The sequence below is a fragment of the Notechis scutatus genome, chromosome 2 (genome assembly GCF_049901735.1).
Source record: "Notechis scutatus isolate UNSWTSFEM ecotype Mainland chromosome 2, rNotScu1.2, whole genome shotgun sequence".
In the NCBI taxonomy this organism is placed as follows: Eukaryota; Metazoa; Chordata; class Lepidosauria; order Squamata; family Elapidae; genus Notechis; species Notechis scutatus.
In genome coordinates, this window is record NC_142010.1 from 37,670,675 (window position 1) to 37,687,415 (window position 16,741).

General features: G+C 37.6%; 1 protein-coding gene across 1 annotated transcript in view; it reads right to left on the minus strand.

The window, feature by feature from the left end:
* PDZRN3 (PDZ domain containing ring finger 3) overlaps positions 1-16,741 on the minus strand; it is a 70,250-nt gene that overhangs the window by 18,430 nt on the left and 35,079 nt on the right. The window contains exons 2-3 of the mRNA XM_087954588.1: positions 15,649-15,896; positions 11,351-11,438 (exon numbers count right to left, since the gene is read on the minus strand). Coding sequence (XP_087810714.1) covers positions 11,351-11,438; positions 15,649-15,896 — 336 coding nt within the window. The remainder of the gene's footprint in view (positions 1-11,350; positions 11,439-15,648; positions 15,897-16,741) is intronic.

Sequence of the window (16,741 nt, forward strand, 5' to 3'; positions counted from 1 at the left end):
TGATTCGATGTCCTCATGGTGAGAGGACGTGGCAGCGTGTTTTTGGGTTCCCTCTGTCTTCTTCTCTTTGTTTATGCTTGGGCTGCCTGCCATATTCATCTGCTTCATTTTTGCTGCAGATTTCTTTGCGGCTTCAGCGGCAGTTGCTTCAGCAATGGCTTCGTTGACGGTGATGTTTGGTCGGTTTAGTAGTTTGCTCTGTAAAGTTGCGTCTCTTAGTCAAAGGACTATGCGATCCCTCATGTTGAGGAATTCGCATGCCCCCCCAATGTCTCTTAATGCTGCTACGAAGTCTCCAATGCTCTCGCCTTCTAGTTGGTCGCGCTTGTAAAACTCGTGTCTCCTAATTAGGTTGGATACAGCCGGTGCGTAATGGTTCCTCAACATCCGATTCAGGTCTGGCCATGCCATCTGTTTAACATCATTTGGTCTTGCTAACACTTTGGCCATTTTAAAAACAGTTGGACCGCAATGTGTTAGGAATACGGCTCTCTTCCTTTGGTCGGTGATTCCTTGCAGCTCGTTGCTTTCTAAAAACATAAGGAATCTGTCAATGTATGACTCCCAGTCTTCTTCGGCTGGGTTGAACGGTGCGGGTGGCAAATTGTTGCCGGCCATCTCGTTGGTCCTTCAGCTGTTGTTGCCACGTGCTTATGGTCTTTGTCTCTTTAATCCCACCTTCGTCGCCAATGTTCTGTCGCCAGTAAAGAGACTCGCAGACCGGAGTTGAATTCAGCTCTTTAATAATAACAGTAACTTCAACTGCAGTCGAACTGCAGCAGCCCTTTTTATAGTGGCTGCTCTATGGCTCGCAACCAATGACATTAAGTAAAACTTCCCGCCGCTATTGGCGGCCAATCAGGTACTAACCAATCGTATCGTTGCTTCTGTTAACCAATAGGAACATCGCCCTAGAAGTCTCTATTTAAATACACTACAAAATCTCACCAGGCTCAAGGTTGACTCAGCTTTCCATCCTTCCGAGGTCAGTAAAATGAGGATCCAGATTGTTGGGGGAAATATGCTGACTCTGTAAACTGCTTAGAGAGGGCTATAAAGTGCTGTGAAGTGGTATATAAGTCTAAGTACTATTGCTATAAAGGAACAAGCATTCAAAAAACACACCACAGATAAGCACTTAACTGGGTAGCTTTGAAGATTAGGGATTCAAACGCTGGAGTGTGTTTATACCAAAAGATCAAATTCACGTATGCAATGATTTTCCCAGTGATACCATGGAAGCAAACGTTGGATTTCAAAGAAACAGAAGTAGAGTATTGATGCTCCTGACTGTTGGTGTTAGAGAAGACTATTAAGAATACTATGGATAGCCAAGAAGCAATCCAGAGTTTTCACTTAAGCACAAATGACCAAGCTCAGACTACCATAGTTTGGACACTATTTTTCTTGAGAAGTCTATAATGGCTGGAAAGGTGGAAGGAAAAAGAGAAAAAAATGACAGCCAATGGCAAGGAGGATGGATGCTTTACAATGGCAATGGTTGGACCAAGAGAAGACATGTAGGGCTAGCCTGGAAACAAATCATCATAAAAAGGTCTCTTTTTGTGGTTGCTGAAAGGACAGCTCTCCATTTTCAACCTTTGAATAACTTCCACTTTGTCATTTCATATATTTATATCCTTGTTAATTTAATTGTTTTCCCCCTTTAATCCTATTCTATTCAAATATATCTCATGGTTTCATTCTGGATAGTTTCTATCTGCTCAACATTTATTTAAATGCTGCAATTTTATACAGTAATTACATATACCAATTTATCTTCCAAGTTTCTTGTTTTCCACAATTTTGTTTTTTGTCAATAGAAACTGCAGTTGCAGAAGTCCCAATGGTGGGCACCATTGTTTTTTCTACATCCTAATATCCCTGATCACTAAATGATGGAGTGCATGGAATTGCAGCCCTTATCATTTCTTTTTTTCAGGAAGCATACAAATGAATAAATCAGATCAAATCAAACAGGACTTTAGGAGACCCCCAACGCACTGCTCATAAACTTACTGCTTAGAACTGCAATTAAGTGATATTTATTTGAGGATTATTTGAAAGAGCAAGAAATGAAAAGACAAGTTGCACAGATGCATGATGCTGGTCTTGAAAACTATTTACAAATTTCTACATGTGGGAAAAACACACCCACAGTGTTCAGAACAAGAATGCTCATTTTCCTTCCTGGTATTAATGCATTATAAGATCTAATAACATAATAGTCTGCCCAGCAAGAACCTCTCCATTTCAACCTGCTATGTCATTCACTGGGGAAAGACAATAAAACTCACTGACATGAATAATTTATTGGCATGTCGAGATGACAGCTGCCACGATAAGCAACCTCTTGTTATTTACTTGTCAACATGTGTAATTTGTCTTGAAAAAAAAACAGAGCAGTAAATGTCAGTGACATTTGAGGTGGTATTTAAATGATTTTCAATCAATAGGTGCAATTGTGAATGGCTCCACATTCTCTCCTCATGCTTTCTTTTGTTACAGAAAGGTTGATTGAACATCAGTATAATGGAAGAACTTTCCATATTTCTAAAATGATGCCATTATTTTTTTAGTAAAGGGATTGAGGGATGCTGTTCAATAAGGATGATTATGTAATATCAACCAAATACAGATGCTGGGTCACTACTGAAGATGTTACATACTAAAAAGAATTTAAGTTTTTATTTATTCATTTATTTCCTGCCTTTATTTTTAAAAATAATTTGAGGTGGTGAACATACCTAATATTCCTCCCTCTTGCTATATCCTCCATAAGAATAAAGGAAGATAGATTCACGTTGAGAGTGACTGGCTCAAAGTAACCCAGCTGACTTTCATGCCTAAGGCCTAAGGCACTAAGGTAGTGCCTTAACAGTCTTCTGGCTTCTAGTCTGGTGCCTTAACCACTAGACCAAATCAGGCTTTATTTAACTAATCTTAAGGAAAGGTAGATGCCTCCCACTTCAAGGTTTATTTTCTTATATGCATATTTATGCCATCTATAATGGTATAAGACATAAAAATCCATTTAAACTAACTAATTTAACAGATTGATACATAATTTGTTCTATATGTATGTCTAATCAACAGGAGAGAAAATTTGTAGCTTACTGTGCAGTAAGAACTGTGGAGTCCTTGGTGTCTCTGAACTTAATTTTGTTTGCTTGCAGACATTTCATTACTCAGGTAGGTAACACTTTCTATCCACTGAAGATGCTATCCGGTTGAATAATGAAACGTCTTGGAAACAACCAGGTTTAGAGCGCAATAGGACAACTCGCTGCAGCCAACTCAACCTGGTCAACTCATCATGGCCATCTTGCAGCAGAACAACTTACATGACCAATTTAATTACAACATTTTGTCATTCACATTTCATTTTGTCTCTCCTTTGGCGTCCTTTCTTTAACGATTCTATTCCACCTTGATATTAGTATAACTCTTATCCCATGGCGAATATGCAGTGATGAGTTGGCTATGGTGAATTGGCTATGGTGAATTGGACATGGTGAGTTCTCCTAGACCCCTTCAGAGAGCTCCAAGAACTCCACAGTATGTTTATTGACTGTGCATTATGTACTGTGATATATCACAGCAGCCTTTCTCACCAAGTATTTCATGATATGTTGTTAGGGAGATCATGATTAGGAAAAACAAAATGTTTTTTTTTTAAATTCACATGTCATGCAAGGTTAGTACTCAGAGTGGTGTGAATTTTTATGTGCCACAACCCAGCCTGCCATTTTTCTGATGTTATAAACATTATAAAACTTGGACCACATAGGGTAAACATAAATTGTATTGGTGAAGAATTTTTGCTATGTTTATGCAGAGATTCCCTAAGATCTGGAAATTATTTCAAGGGTTCCTCTGAAGGAAAAAGATTGAGAAAAGCTGTATCCAATAATGGAATGTAAAGCTAAGACAAGTACAATGCGATTTATGTAGAAATCCTGATGCAAACATTCACTTCATTTTCTCCTAAGTTTAAACTATCCTTAGGTTAAAAATTGACGAAGAGGGGACAAAAGCTACATGCAAAGACTCTGGGCTTTTATCCAAACACTGTAAGATCAAGTTCAGGGAAGGCTTTTTCCACTGAAAGAAATGGGAAAAGAAGTCTATGTAATATACATGGGATTCCTATGAAAATTAGTGGTTGCTTGGTAGAGGCAAAGGGTCAAAAACTCACAGGGCTATCATTAAAAATTTAATTGTCAATTCTTTGGTTTGGTCTATTTATGTTATCTAGAATATCACATTAACACTGATGATCAGACTAATATGAATTAACTTAAGGAATGTGTTTTAGGCCTGAGACCAAGTTTCATATTTCAGATGTTAATGGTTTGAATATTTTCATACTCCTGTATCTCAGCTGATCACCTGTGTTCTTCAGTATGATGCAAGTTCAGCCCACATCACTTCCTATTTCCTGCTATGCACTTTTGACAGACAATGCTGTGGTTAAATCATCAAAATAATATTTAAAAATGTATCTGAAGGAGTGGTGCTTGGACAAAAAGTACTTAGACAAACAAAGATCCTCTTCAGGACAAATTCTGAACAGGTGTTTAATATCTGGATTTTTATGAGTAATTATATGCAGATTTACCCTTGAGTACAATTGCTTCAGCCCTAGTTAGAAGCAGAAATAACTGGGAGTTGATGCTACTCTAAATATGATAATTTGGTGTACAGAGAAAGAATAACAGCTGTTTCCTAGTTGCTTGCATTTCAGAAAAGTTATAATCTAATCATAAACTTTCAAAAGTTGATGGTTATCAATGCTACTAATGTAAGACAAGTTATTCTTTTTCTTTTAAGCAAAACACCATCTAGATTTTCCAGTTATTTCCTGAAATAAAGCCCATAGAGTAAAAATGAAATAGAATAAAATTAAAACCTGGTTTTCAAGGAGGCAACTTATAATGACTTTGGAATGCAGATAGGATTGCAGTTTAAGCTCTGTCGTATTATATTGTGGTTTTGTGGGTTTTTATATTTATTCTTTATTTCTGTTCTATGCTTTTAATCCTTGTTAGCTACACTGTATTACAATTCATACATTTGGCAGCCATACAGAGAGTGAATTAAATAAATATCCAGAGGAGTATTGGGGGGGGGAGTAAATCATATTTGGCTTTTGGTCCCCCAACCAACTCTGCAGCAAGGATAAGAAAAGGGTGAATCTCATTCCTTTAATGGAGCCATATGGTTACCAAGCGAACAAAACAATTTGATATGACAAAGTGGAGGATTTATTCTATTGCATATTTTGACATGAAGAATTTAGTTCTGAGCCAAAAATCCTCCTTTGCACACTAAAAAGCCTAGAAAAGACTTTTGTATGAAATGCTCCTGAGAATAAAGAGATTGGTAGTGTAATATCTATAAAAACATATTCAAGAAAGAATAACATAGATTAACGGCACAGCACGGTATAAAACAGCTTCCTAGACTGCATTTTTAGACTACAAGAGAAAATTTTGTAGGGTCACTGGAATGACTGGAAAATGTACACTAGCAGGAATGTGTTTTTGGGGGGCAACTGGTATTTTCTAAAGATGATGCACATTTTACGAGCCAGGAATGGCCACTGACATAAGTTTGAGAGATAGATTACTCTTGTGTTATAGAATTCTTATACAACCAACAATATACAAATATGTGGAACACAATTGCATAACTGAACACAATTGGCAAATGATAAGGAAAGCTAATGGCATGAATCTTGATGATAGACAAGGATATAGTAATGTCTTATAAATTATTATGCCTATAGCTGCCTATAACAGTAAAATTCCAAAATAAAAGATAATAATGTATGAACTTCTGTCTGCACAAAGGGAAATTTGTCCTCAGGAGTTTATTGAACATTATTTCAGACATCCTTGTTAAGGCCAGTTTTAAACTTTATAAAACAGAGTTGTTCTTTTGAAAATGACAGAAAGGATCACTTTATTTTGGAAATGAAATGCTCTCTGGAGGTTGTAAGGTATTGAGCTTAGAAGTTTCCCTTCATTTGCAAGCATCTTTTGTTATTTAGGAATCTTTTAATAAAGACACCCACAATTGAAAAAGAGCTTTCTTGCTGGGCTTATCATGGTGTTTTCTGCAGCAAAAATTTAAAGCATGGATGATAATGGATACATACTTCTGGAGATTTTTAATCTAAACAGATGAACTCATCTATATTCCCAGGAGGCGCATTCTTGGCTTTAGAAAACACCTCTGTGAAGCTGTTAGATGTGCAGCAAATACCCATGTAGTCAGTTCTATGAAATTAATCCTGTAACTTTGCCACTAGTTTACAGACTGATATCCTGAACAAGCACATAAGAGGTCATAATGGGACTAATTGTCAGAGTATTTATATAAAGTAAACTTGGGTAAGAACCACTCACAATTAGTTGGGTAAAAACATTACATTACCCAAGATATTTAAATATGCATTGATATTTAGTTGATACAATTAATCAATATTTGAATAGTTCCTTCCTTTTTAAACTTATGGAAATGTATCAAGGTCTAGGCTTGGAATGGGAAATTATTCTGAAGAGGGAGCATCCATGTTATATTAGCTGTTGATATCTATTTAATCTTTTCGCAAAAAAAAGTATTGAAACTCTAATTTGTTTCATCTTATTGTGATTAATTACACAGTCAGCCAGATATTCAGGCTGGATTTGGCATTTTTATCCGCCTATCGAATCCTTCTCAAGGACCTGAGAGAGGCATATGTTGATGTTTGATGGTGGATTACTATTATTATTTGGATGCACTGTTTTAATCCTATTACCAGAGATAATTTTGTGAACAATTTTGAGTCTTCATGGATTTGAGCAGCATATAAATCCACATCAGCTATGTTAGTAAGTAGATAGGGGAGATAATGTCAGTGGGTTGGTTCTGACTTGCAAATTCCTTATCTGTGAAGACTCCCTGAAGCATTGAATTGATTAAAGAGTGGACTTGATGTATCAGTATTCCCAACTGTTGGACATTTTTATACCATTTGGAATAAGTTCATAATCTGACACATGGACTTTGATAAAATGAAACTCTTGGGAGTTTCTCTCTATGTGAAAATTCTGTGTATCTTTGGGTTTGATACTTGGCCTGGTGATTTATAACCTGGGTGAGATACAGGATTGGGCAGCTGGGGTTTTCGGTGCTCTTCATTCTCCTAGAGGAATAGGGAGGGCAGTACAGGAGAGGGCTCAATGTGGCAAAGTGAACGGATTGTCTGAGGGACCGTATTACCTCAAAGTAGCCTACTAAATTGTGGTTTTGAATATGGTTTCCTACAGTGGTGGTTCCCTACTGTGGTTTCCTACTGTGGTGGTGAAGACCTTTTGGGATGTGGGGGACTGATGAGGGTGAACAGAATTGTAATCCTTCTGGGCAATGGGAATTATGGTGGAAGTTTGAAAATGCTCTGTACCCAGAATATTTAATATCTATGATCAAGTTTCCATCCCAAGACCCAGGGTACCAGATCCTCTGAGCCCATGGGCTTTCTACAGCCTTAGGATTGAGCATCATACTATATTTGGCCACAACAATACAGATGAAGTAACAAGCAAATAATTTATAATTTTCACGCAGACACATGGAAGAAAACTTAGTTGGATAAAATTAGGGACTCTTAATCAAATTACTTACAGATCCAGAGTACCAAATATCTCCCTGACCCTCTGCTCTTAGTTAATATTTTAAATTTTTCTTATAATAACCCAAAGTTGTAGCATTAGCTGAAGATACAAATGGCAGTAAGGAAAGCATGGATGGCAATACTTAAGAAATGGCTTAAATCTCTAACTCCTTATGAAACTAGAGTCCTACAAAGTCAGCTCTTTATTATCTGATTTGTGTTTCCCTAAATAATTTCAGAAGCTTTTGATAGGCCCTAGCTCCATAATAATTAATATAAGATACAATATTAAAACATCTAGGAGCACACAGCTCTTTTTGAATGGAAATGAGAGTTGTCACTGACATATATTGGTTGGGAATAGATCTCACAGAAAAGTTACTTCTGAGCAATCATACACAAGATCTGGCAATGAGAACTTCTGGTGCGTCATTTTTGAGGATGGGCTCCAGCATGAGTCCAAAAGCTTGGAAGACTAAACCTCTGGTCCTGGTGCCTGACCCAGATTGGATCCTGCAATATTATCCTTGGACATATATATTTGCCCCCATTTGCACTTTTACTACTCTTATATTCTCTTTTTCCAGTCCTGGCTTTTTAAATGAATAATGTTCTATACATGAAGCTAAAGGTACATGTTCCAAGGTTTATTTCCAGTAAAGCAGAATCAAGCCTTGTTTAGCTGCTATTACTTACCGCCCTTTGTTTCCCCAAATCCATCACAAGCTGCCATGTATTTTACTACTTCCCAACTAACTTGAAGTCATACTAAGTTTCATAGAAAAGAGTATTATTGTTTATATTTTTTTCTGACTTTGGTCATTTTAAACAAAGTTTCAAAACAAGACCATTTTTTTTTAAGCTTAAGGTTTACCTTTTGAGACTAGTAATAGAATATCTTGCTGAATTTCCAGCAACTTTAGACTTCAGTTTTCAATCCAGAGCTATACTTGCTGCTGTTGTCTTTAATGAACAGTTCTTGGCAGTTACTCAATACTTCTGACTGCTATCAGCTTGTACAGATTGGTAGACGATTTTAGTGCATTTCACTGCATTCTAGCAGGAGTGATAGTCATTTACACAGGGGACTTTTTGACAATATCTGTTAACTCATTAATTGTGAATTAGGAAGGCCATAAAAGCCCAGATGATGGACTGGAAGTCAGAGGTTGTTTTATGGAGCAATGAGCCCAGGTGGTTTGGTTTGATATTTTACATTCTTTTCAACATTCCTGTCTAAGTCGATGAAGCAAGTGGCCCGGTGGTCTATTTGAAACAAATTAGTCAATAAGCAAACAATGTGGTTAGAACTGCCTGAGCATTTTTAACACTCTGACTCTTTCCATTGATCTTGGTCTCCTGGGCTTAGAAACATTCTCTTCAAATGAGAAACTCCCTTTAATCAGCAAACCTATCCTTGATATTTAGTTGTTCCTATTAGGGGGCTTTTCTTTCTTTCTTTTTTAAAAAAATAGAAACTTAAGAGCTTTCCTGAAGTAAAACGCTATGAATTGAATTAAATTGAGTAATATGTGTTAGACAAAGGGCCAGCTGTGAAAGTAGCTGCTTGTTTAATTTGTTCTGCAGCTGTATAATGGCAATAGCAATTTGTTGCACAGTTGCTAGATCTGGAAACCTGAAATATAGATGGAAGATGTCTGAGTAGAGCTCCTGGAAAAATGTTCTGGTACCAATGGAAGAAAACATTTGTGGCTCAAGGTTCAACTGTGGAGTCCTTGATGTTCTCCAACTCTTGGTGGTTTTCCTGCAGAAGTCCAACACAGATAAAGCTTGGTTGTTTTCTTGCAGACTTTTCATTACCACACTAGAATGAAATGCTAGAAATGAGTGGGGTTTGCTCTGATTTTTATATAGTAGTGGTGTGCATTTTTCAGTGTGGGGATGTTCTTGATGGTTCCTTGATTAGGCTGCTGTTTAGCTTGTATGTTTGCATTGGCATTTCCTTAATTGGGGCATTGTTTACTTCTTGTTGATCTAGTGCTGATCTTGGTGTTAATCTCTGCTCATATGGGTGTTGATAGCTGTTGAAGAGGTGTTTTGGTCTGTTTGTGTCTTTTTGAGCTTTTTGATTAGTCTTTTTGAGTGTTATGTAGATGTTATTTATCCCTATGTACCTACTGAGGGCTGATTCATCTGACTGCCAAGCCTCCAGGAATTTTCTAGCATTTTTGGACTTGGCTTTATCTAGGATGCCCACAGTTTCCCAGTTGAAACTATAGTTGAGTCTGTCCATGTGTTGTAAAATTAAAGATTTTCATTAAGGTGTTCCGGAAATTGGTGGCCTGATGTCTTCAGAAGGCACCAAGTTGAGACATGAGAGAAATTATCCAAAGTTCATAGATTATAGGGGCATTTTATACACCTGAAAGGTGATCGTCTTTGATATTAGAGGCCCAATTGCTAAGCAGGATTAAAATAATGACGCATTTCATATCACAATGATCAAATTACATTGCTGATATTGGATCTTATTGAAGGCCAACTGTTTCTTCTATAAAGAAATCTCTGGTTTTGCCAATTTGGAGCTAGGTAGTAAAACTATTTTTTCTCTGACAGGAGGTGATTTTCACAGTAGTTTGGAAGAAGAAGCTATGTATTTATTTCAGCATTTTCTGAAGTGAGTTTTCCTTACATCCCCCTCTTTCTTGAATAATGAAGAATAGCCAATTAATGACTACCAGTTTGGGACATAATAATGCTCAACATCACTGAATTTACATTATCATTTTTGTTTTCCATCGCAACAGCACTAAGTAAATCAGACCAGGAAATGCAGTCTGCAGGAAAGCTAGAACTACTCTTATTGAGATTGGCTATGCTAATAGGATCTTGCAAGTCTGACTGATTGTACTCTACTTCTTCCTACCCCATATACTACAGTGAATCAGGGTGGTGTTTGAGTGCAATGGACATGATTTGAGAGACAGAGGGAAGATCCACAGACTAAACAATGAATAGATGAGAGGCAATATAGCCTGCAAAAGCAATGGACAAATATATCAGAAGGGACTCTCCATAGTTTTTTGGACTGTAAAGGAGATGGGGAAAACTTGTACTTTTAGATTTTCAAGTTCCTGTTAATGTAACAATAAAGTTAGAGCTAGTAATTTTGGATGAGCTTCTTCTCTAGACTACCTCACAAGGCTGACACTGAGCCACTTCAGTAGATTATCTTGTTTTCCACGGCTTAAAAATATTTCTATCCCCCTTGCTTAGGTAATAGTCCTTACATATTTCCATCAAGGACAACTTCCTTATTTTCTTCATTTCCCTACAAAAATGAGGAGGGCTAAGATTTAGGATAACACATTTCAAAGTGAAAATCCATATATGCAGAGAAACATTATAAATGAATGCTCCAGCTTTCACATTTTATTACCAGTCTTTTCTTATGTGAAATACATAATGGAAAACCTGTGCTGTAAACATGGCTTCTTATCCTTTAATTATGTAATATTTAATTAACTGAATACCAAAGCAAATGAGCACTAATTTCCTATTCTTTGTGGTGCAAACTGCTGAACAAAATAGATTATTTAGAAGCATATTTCCAATAAGCTGGGATAATGTAATGCCTAATTTGATTGCAGCAGTAATGGTGGTGGCATATGAAAATATATTAAAACATTTGTATACTAAATGACTGCTTCAAGTTATTACTCATACCTCTAATTCTAGGTCCTCTCTGTCCATGTCTTGATGAATGCCTCCCATGTAAACATTGGGGTCATAGTATTCATGCCCTGATGAATGCCTGGGAAAATAAAGCACAGTTTAGGTTATCTCTCCTGATTCTAATTAGCATATTAATCCTCACCCAGTCACATGGCAGATCATCACTAATATGTCAGGCATGCATCCAGACAGATGCATTGCCTGTGATCAATGGCACTGAGGTTGTTAGCACATTAAACAATGACCCTCCCCCTAAAAGCAACCAAATATAAAAGCCGTCTTGCCTTCTTAATATAGCGCACAGCATCATATTATAATGGTCCCCTCCAGGTGTGGTTTTCTGTCACTAGACAGAAGAACATTTATTCCACAATGGTCTTGAACAGACTATCAGTAACAGTGTCAGCTCTGGAATTCATCGCTGCCACATTTGTGAAAAGGGGGGTGATGTTACTGAATTGTTCTTGGAAAAATCTAGGTGATAGTTCAAGGTTACTAAGAGTGGCCGTAGTAGAAATTTCAGCTGAAGAGTAATTGGTTCACGTGATTAATGAGGTGTAGAACAGTGGGTGGGGGTAAGCTCAATTGTGTGAAAGTCTGGGGGGATGATTTCAGTTCTGAAATTCAACAGTAGCTGGATTAATACACTTTGAGCAATGTCCCTCTTGGACAATCAATTCACAATCAAGCAAGATACAACTTCAGGGGAGGTAAAGATTGGGAAAAGATATTGCGTGAATGATAAAAAGGGAGAAAAGAGGAACGTGCATGAGACCGCTATCACAAGGGAGCAGGTCTATTGTATTGCAGAGGAGGCAAATGTGGATGATTGGGGACACATTTTCCCCCTTAAAAATAAAAAGCTGCCAAAAGATAGTGAGGTAAAGGCCGTGATTAATCATGTCACTGAAGATGATGGATATTTGTCTCTCCTTCTTTTCCATCTGTGCATTGGTCCCGAGTGGTTTAGGCTGTAAGATGCAGTATGCCAATTTGTGTCTTGGCATTGTTATTGTTGTGTTTTTGAAAAATCAATGGGAAATTGTGTGGTGACTGTTCAGCAGCACACTAACCTTCCATTGAAAAGATCATGAATGGAAAGTGGGTAACTGATCTGAAACCATAAGAAAAATTGTGATCATTTCTATCTATCCTTTGGTTCAATTAAAAAAAGACTTTGATTTTTTTTTTCACAGAAGAAGAAAATACTTGGAAGAATTATCATGCTTGGGGTGATATTGGAAGATTTAATTATGTGTTTTATTGCCTGTAAGCCATCTTGAGTCACTGTAAGGAAGTAGGATGCACAGAATACTGTTTCAGTAACCCATTGTTTTAACATTCTCAAAAGAATCCCAGAAAGAGGACAACATGGTAGTGCCTTGTTTGTATTTTACAGATAGTTGTGTCAGTTTTTAGGTTATATTTGAATAAAGGCAAAAATAAAGGCTGCTTCTATTGGGAAAACCAAGGGAAAGTGTAGAATACATTTTCTTAGCAACCACCCTTAGCAACCATTCTTATCATCTGCAAATTATAGGAAAAGGAAATTATTGGTACTATAGTCTGGAGATAGAGAGGGAAAAGGAGTAAGAAAGGGAGACTAAACAAGAAGTATACAATTGTTTATTTCTTATTTAAAACCATCATAAAACAATCCAGCTAAACTGAGCAAATGTTTGGATCCAGGCATTGATTACCTGTTGGTTTTACACTTTTCCCTTGTTTCCAACAGGATGACTTGTGCTTAAAAATAATGTACAGTATTAGAAAAAAAATCTTAGAAGATAAAATAGCAATACTGGTCTGAAATTTTTTTGAATCCCAACACTGAGTGGGGGTGGGAGTCGGGGGGGATGGCCAGGGTGGGTGTGACAGCTCTATGCCACTTGTTGAAGCTCCGTTTTCAACCACAACAGCCTCCTGCAACCCTTACCCTGCAAAAACGGAGTGTGTGGCCTCCCCGGGCCTCCACTTTTGCTGGCAGAAGGCTACAAGAGGCCATCACAGCCAAAAATGGAGCCTGTGTGAGCCTTGCACGGCCTCCCTGAGCTCCGATTTCTCTGGCAGAGGCACTATGGGCTCGTCTGTGGGCGTGGCTTGGTGGGCGTGGCAGGGGAAGAATAATGTCAAATCTCCATTCCCACCCCACTCTAGGGGGAAGGTTTCTGCAAAATCCCATTCCCTCCCCACCCCACTAACCTGCTTTCCAGCTCTGTTCTTCTTTGCAGGGCAAGAAAAGAAGACCGAGCCGATCAGCTGGGACTTGGGAGTAAGAGAATAGATGGGGGCGGGGACAGTTAGAGGTGGTATTTGACGGTGTTCTCTGAACTACTCAAAATTTTCGCTACTGTTCTCCAGAACTGGTCAGAACCTGCTCAATACCACCTCTGCCCTGCCCCCCCCCGAGATCAAATACAACCCTGATACGGCCCTCAATGAAATCGAGTTTGACACCCCTGATGTAGAGTTTCTTTAGTTACTTATTTAGTAGTGAATACAAAACTGCTAAAAATTATTAAGTAGATAGATGGTGGTTTCCTTAGTTTTGTTTACTTATCCATATAAAACCTCTAGCGGCAATTAAATATTTTTATAAATAAATTATACTCTTTTACTTATGTCTAGGCACAAAGCCATTAGGCCTACCACATCTAGACTACAGAAATGACCACTAGATGGCAGGAAATACTGTGTAGCCACCCAGATTATTTCAGCACATTGTGGGCGAGTAGTAATTAAATTCTAGATATGTTTATGAAAATCCAACTAGGTGAGCATATTGTTTCAGTTAGCAACAAGTTTTCAACAACAACAAAAATCAGCACGATGTTTCCTACTCATGAAGCGGTAAATTGTTAAGTAGTATTGCCTGAATGATTGCAGCTTCAAATTAATCCTGGGAACTCCACAGAACTATATTTTTTTCATATCGACCTGCTTCCATTGTGACATTGGCCCCCAAAGATGTCTCTTCGCTGTTGTTTTTTTCAGTAATTGCACCCAGTGAAAGGTTAGTTTATCCTTCTTTTGCTCTCGTTTCAATTGCCAAGCAAAGAAAATCTTGTTGAGGCTTTTAATTACTCAGTCTTTTAAATTAATTTGGATGACTCAATTATAAGCTGCTACTGCTATTTCTGAGTTGCTGTGATTTTGCTTTCATTTAAAAGTTCAATTGCTAATTATAACCTAATTGGCCATTCCTAATTTCATTGAGTGTTATGGTAAAAATGATTATTTGGAATAGAAATTATTGTAATAATTATTTTAATAAAATGTAATCATATATATATTGTGAACACATTCAAGGAGAAATATTTTGTAATATGATTTATAATATTTATAATATAATTTATATTATAATATAATATATAATTTATAATATAATTCTATATAAATCCTTCTACATATAATCTCCCTGAAGATTTCATAGAAATAGCTCTTTAAAAATCTTTATCTGAAATAAGAACATCTTCAAGAACAAATTTGTCCACACACAAAAGTATCACTTTATAATTCAATATTCATTCCAATGGTTTTTGTAGTTATTTTGGCTTACTGGAAAAGTGGCAGAAATATTTCTACCCATCATTACTTTATACTTGGGACATTCTTAATTGTTACTCAGAGAATGATTGTCTCTCATTTATAGGTCGTCACAGAGGAACTGGCTTAAAGTTCCATACTAATATGAACATGAGTATGACATATTATATTACTTTTAATTGGCTTGTTACTGGGCAGACTGTGGTTTAGAGTTTATATATCCAGTTACCTGACCTGGATTGCTAAACTGAAGGATTTAAGCAAATGAAGAAATGTGATTCTTTCTTTCCATCTAGTAAGCCAAATGAACAGGCCCCAAATTTGCAGAGGAATGCACCAATATGTCTACTGGGAGTGATGCCATAAGGATTCAGGGTTTTTGTTTATGAAGAGTGCAGATTTAAAGGGTAAAATAGCCTAATAGATAAACTCATGTTTTTTACTCTTTGGGGTGTGTCTCTGTGGTGTATTGTGAATGGAAAATCATGTTGCTGAATTTAATCAGATGCAATCTGATGTTGCTTTTAGGGATGTGAGATAATTGCTGGCTTATATATTACCGATACATACAAAAACAAGATTGTTCAGTTAGAGGAGGCTGAATACAGTTAGATATTAGCATTTCAGCTGCTGAGGACACCAATATATGAAATTGAGCCTTCTGTGTAATTAACTTGATTTTGGTGAGTTATAGCACCCATAGCATTAGCTGAAATTCCAGCATTACAGAACATAGTACTTACTCCTCAGGTAAGAGATATGGATCCAGGACTGGTGGGGTAGGTGAGCCCATTTTGGTTAGAGCCATGATATGTTCAAAGGTAATCTCAGTTTGAGTGCCTATGTCTACCAAGAGACACTCATGAGAAGGACTGAAGATCTTGGTGCGTGGAGTTCTTCTCAGGACTTGCACTACAATGGGATCTTTAGCTGTTTTAAAGGCTTCTACGGCTTGATCGTGAGTTGCCTTGGACAAATCTTTTCCATTTACCTGTGGAAGGAGACAACAACAACAAAAAAGGCAAGTAAGGACATGGCTTTCTTTTTACTGAAAACTATTTGTGAAATAAACATTCTTTCCTGTCTTCCCATCCTTGTAAAGATAAATGGACAAACTTTGATTTTTGAACCCTTCTACACCCCTGTGATATGCAATAATGATGGTTGGGCTAAACCTTCTGCAACAAGTGTTTTTCTTCTGCTGGCAAATGTCTAAGTCAGTTTCCCTTTTCAACAGTGAATACTGAAGGCAGTGGAGGATTAAGGCTCTCTGGTGTGCCCTAAGCACTGACAAATCTTGGTGGCCCCCTCCTTTGTATATACAAGATTTTTTTTATTTTATTTTTTACAAATCTTCATTATTTTTCTTTCTTTCTCAACGTAGCCCCCTTGTTGTGTGACTATACAAGGGTGTAGAGGGGGGTCCCAACCGCCGGTGGCTCGGGGGGGGCGGGTTGTTGGGGGGGGGGCCCCTTCGCGGGGATTTTGTGGGGGTTGGTTGTGGGGGCATTTTTGGTACAAGTGCTTCGGGTGGGCTTTCGGTGAGCTCAGGGCGGTTTATCAAAAGATGAGCGGTGCGGTCGGGAAGCTTTTCGTGATGCCCCTTTGGCTTCGGTGCCCTAAGCACATGCTTAGTCTACTTAATGGTTAATACACCACTGATTGAAGGGATGAATTAAAGCATCTCTTGCACTTTTGTCTACATTGTCAGAGGTGAACATGTTTAAGCTGCTTTGGTTTGGGTTTGATTATGGCACAAGAAGAATGCAATATTAAAAGGTAAAGTAGCTGTATCCATTCATAGATAACTGATAAAAGCCTTAATAGCTTTGGAAC